This window comes from Littorina saxatilis, linkage group LG13, assembly GCF_037325665.1.
Source record: "Littorina saxatilis isolate snail1 linkage group LG13, US_GU_Lsax_2.0, whole genome shotgun sequence".
In the NCBI taxonomy this organism is placed as follows: Eukaryota; Metazoa; Mollusca; class Gastropoda; order Littorinimorpha; family Littorinidae; genus Littorina; species Littorina saxatilis.
The window spans coordinates 7,198,039-7,202,189 of NC_090257.1; the positions used below are offsets into that span (position 1 = coordinate 7,198,039).

At 42.2% G+C, this 4,151-nt stretch overlaps 1 protein-coding gene across 1 annotated transcript in view; it reads left to right on the top strand.

Moving 5' to 3' along the window:
• Positions 1 to 2,923, top strand: part of LOC138946169 (complement C1q tumor necrosis factor-related protein 3-like) — a 5,000-nt gene extending 2,077 nt beyond the window's left edge. The window contains exon 2 of the mRNA XM_070317681.1: positions 2,523 to 2,923. Coding sequence (XP_070173782.1) covers positions 2,523 to 2,923 — 401 coding nt within the window. The remainder of the gene's footprint in view (positions 1 to 2,522) is intronic.
• Positions 2,924 to 4,151: the final 1,228 nt, after the last annotated feature.

The window sequence follows — 4,151 nt, forward strand, 5'->3', positions numbered from 1 at the left end:
TCCGTGAGAACAGTGAAATTTCTCCTTTGAGGACTGAAAAATATCTTGGATAATTGGTCTTAATTGGGGGGGGGGGGGGTGGGGGGGAGATTTAAAACATAAGTACATTCACATGTGTTTTTCATTTTCACTGTGTAAAGGTGGGGAGGTCCTTCTCTACTTGTTTCTTTGTTTTCCCATTGACATATATTTTTGTTCTTGTCTATATTTTTTTACATAGGTGCTGTCCTCATCCCCAGCCGACTGTTTCCGCTGAAGCCGTGAAGGATGCTTCTTCATGTAGGCGTGGACATCTTTTTCGTCGCCGTGCAAGGCTTCCAGTTCCAGTACCATATAATTTTGTGAATACTCTGGGGACCTGTCATCAACTTTGGAAGGACGCTTTATTTTAACACTTTGTACCCCATCTATGTTGACCAAGATTTTTTAAGCCGAGACCAGCTGTGCTGCAGCAGGTCACTCAGAATTGTAGAAACTGTATCAACAGGCTAGAATCCTGGCGTTAGATCAACGTTACAGGAAGCGACTGAAGCTAACAGTCTAAGCAGGATGCGGATATGTGCCGAATGATAACAGATGCAATGTACATAGTGACTGTGTGTACCTGGGAGACAAGGAGTTAAGACCACATCTGAACTGAGGATTTAGTCTCTCCATAATCAAACGCTGAAGAAGATTTCAGAATGAACTTTGTTAGATAAATTATGGTTGTTATGATCGTCACATTTTAGGTCCCCCCCTTCCCCCCTTTTCAAACTTCCCCGCTTTTCAGACCTTACATTTTTGGATTTTCTGTTCACAACCTGTTGTACATTTACCTAGATATTAAGCAGATTTCCTCCTTTTTTAAGACCAGCTTATTTTTTTATTCTTGGAGGCCTGAAAAGGGTGTTTGGAAGGACACTGTATTTGTTTGTTCGAAATTCAGAATTCAAATAATTCTTCATCAACGAGTTATTACTGCCTCACCATAGCAGTTAGGCCAGTCTTACTAACTCTTACTTTTATTAATGTGCCGTGATGCAAAGACGTTGAGCAGTTTTCAGATGTTTATGAATCTAGGGCTTTCAAAATTTACTGACATACAATACAATACAATACAATAAAATAACTTTATTAATCTCTAAAAGAGAAATTTGCATTGCTGAGCTTTTGTGTCCGTAATAATAACATACATAAAACATTCAAAAATAAACATTTGTTCTTTGTCATGCATACATTCTTGTGTTCTTATACATTTCTTCATGTTGGACTCCATGACTCCATGACATCCAAACATGAAGTTCAGTTACCCCTTTTTAACTTTGAAGGTCACATTGTGGGCGAATTTTTAGCAAAAAGTTGGAACATGGTATGACTGTTCTTACTCACAAGGGAAGTGATTTTGTTATTTACTGATTTTCATTTTGTGTGGCCTTCTTTCACCCATTTAATCATTCATAAATGTTCATACCCAAGGGAAGTAATTCACATATATCTATGGCCAATGTTTTCACAGGGCATCATATATAGTGTGGATGAACACTGTCTCCACTCAAAATAGTCCTTTGCTATTGTACATTGTGAATCAGCATTTTTGTTTTTGTCCTGTTTGAATAAAGTGCAATCATTTTACAACCAAAGTGTTAATGTTAAAGATGTTTACATAATGTGTGAAGGATGATGCATTTGAAAACTAATATTGTTAAATGTAAATTGACCTGTGACAAGTCAGCATAGTGCAATATCCAAGCATGAAACCCGCACACAATTCCCAAACAACATGCTTTCTTTTCCACAAAATTCCATCCAGTGGAAAACAATTATGTGAACGTCATAACATGGTGTTTTTTTACATTAATAATCAAGCCTTACACCAACTAAAATGGTGTTAATAGGCATTTGAGCAAGCTTTAACACCAACATAACATGGAGTTAATAGGCATTTGAGCAAGCTTTAACACCAACATAACATGGGGTTTTGCATGTTATACCAGCAATAACATGATGTTAATCACATTACAAGCAAGCTGTAACACCACCAAAACAAGCAGTTTTGCAAGTTAAGTCTACGATAACATGATGTTAATCACATTACAAGCAAGCTGTAACACCACCAAAACAAGCAGTTTTGCAAGTTAAGTCTACGATAACATGATGTTAATCACATTACAAGCAAGCTGTAACACCACCAAAACAAGCAGTTTTGCAAGTTAAGTCTACGATAACATGATGTTACTTGGCGTTAAACCAAAGCTTTAATGCCATCAAAACTTGGAATTTTTGCATGTTACAGACATGCTGTAACATGGTTTAACATGATGTTTTGACCGTCGCAAAACGCGCTGAAATTCCAGGCAATTTCGCTGCGATAACTTCAACAAAATCCAATCAAAATCTGGCGTTGTCGTGAACACCAAAATGTGATAAACCCATTGAAACTTGAAGTTTTGTTGGGATTTTGAGTAGTTTTGTAAGATACAAAACGCCACTTTTCGCCCAGTGTCAGTAACAATACAAGCGTCGTTACATTGTACTTTCAGCCACAGCCACACTACGAGTCAGTTTCCACGCCAGGCTGACCGCATCCTTCACCGGCACCGGAACTCTCTCGCCGTTCACTGTCATCACCAACGAGGGGGACGCCTTCAATGGAACAACAGGGACCTTCACAGCACCAAGGAACGGGACATACTTCTTTGCGGCGTCAGCGGGAACAGAGAGCAATGACCAGTGGGTTGTCATGCACCTGCAGAAGGACGGTGTGGACGTGTCACGGGCTTACACAGGACAATATTCAGGTTACCACACGATGGGATCGGTGCAGGCCACGCTCTACCTCACGGCGGGTCAACGCGTCTGGTTGCACAGTGATTCACCAAGTTCATACTATCACCCCTCCTTCACCTCCTTCACTGGATTCCTGATCCACGCCGACGACTAGAGGAAGGAAAGTCATCACCACTGTCTAGGACCATTCCGCTAGAGCTGATTCAAAGACTGATTTGCATAAACAACACTCAAAGAAACATAACTGTGAGTCACGTGTTACACGTTGTATTCCTCTGTCACCACATAATCCGCGGGGATCCTTACCTACGCCGACGACTAGCTGAAGACACGTGACCGTCAGAGGCATGGACCATTCTGATCGAGTGAACGATCCCAAGAGTGATTGGCGAGAAAGACAAAATAACTCACGGAAACATAACTGTTTGCCAACAGCTACAACTTAGATTCTTCTTTCACCACATAGTCCACTGAATGTTTGATCCGTGATTACGACTATCGAGAGACAAGTGAACGTCAGTGTCTTTGACCATTCTGCATAAAGTTACTGTAGGAGTGATTTACGATGCGAAAACTCGAAACAATTATTGTGTGACTCAAGTGCTACACATGTATTGCTCCTTCGACACATCGCTCTCTGGGTTCCTGATCTGTTCCCATGATAAGAAGAAGAAATGTTAACGTCTGTGACTTTGGCTGTATTCTGCTTGGAGTGTTTCAAAGAAAGACTTTCTAAATTCATTCAAAACAATAGCTGTGTGTCAGACTTTGATCCTCTTTCGTCACCTTGCTGGATTCCTGGTCAGTGCCGACAATCAGCTGAAGCTGGACTGAAAGTCTTGGTGGATTCCTGGTCAGTGCCGACAATCAGCTGAAGCTGGACTGAAAGTCTTGGTGGATTCCTGGTCAGTGCCGACAATCAGCTGAAGCTGGACTGAAAGTCTTGGTGGATTCCTGGTCAGTGCCGACAATCAGCTGAAGCTGGACTGAAAGTCTTGGTGGAGTCCTGGTCAATGCCGACAATCAGCTGAAGCTGGACTGAAAGTCTTGGTGGATTCCTGGTCAGTGCCGACAATCAGCTGAAGCTGGACTGAAAGTCTTGGTGGATTCCTGGTCAGTGCCGACAATCAGCTGAAGCTGGACTGAAAGTCTTGGTGGATTCCTGGTCCGTGCCGACAATCAGCTGAAGCTGGACTGAAAGTCTTGCTGGATTCCTGGTCAGTGCCGACAATCAGCTGAAGCTGGACTGAAAGTCTTGGTGGATTCCTGGTCAGTGCCGACAATCAGCTGAAGCTGGACTGAAAGTCTTGGTGGATTCCTGGTCAGTGCCGACAATCAGCTGAAGCTGGACTGAAAGTCTTGGTGGATTCCTGGTCCGTGCC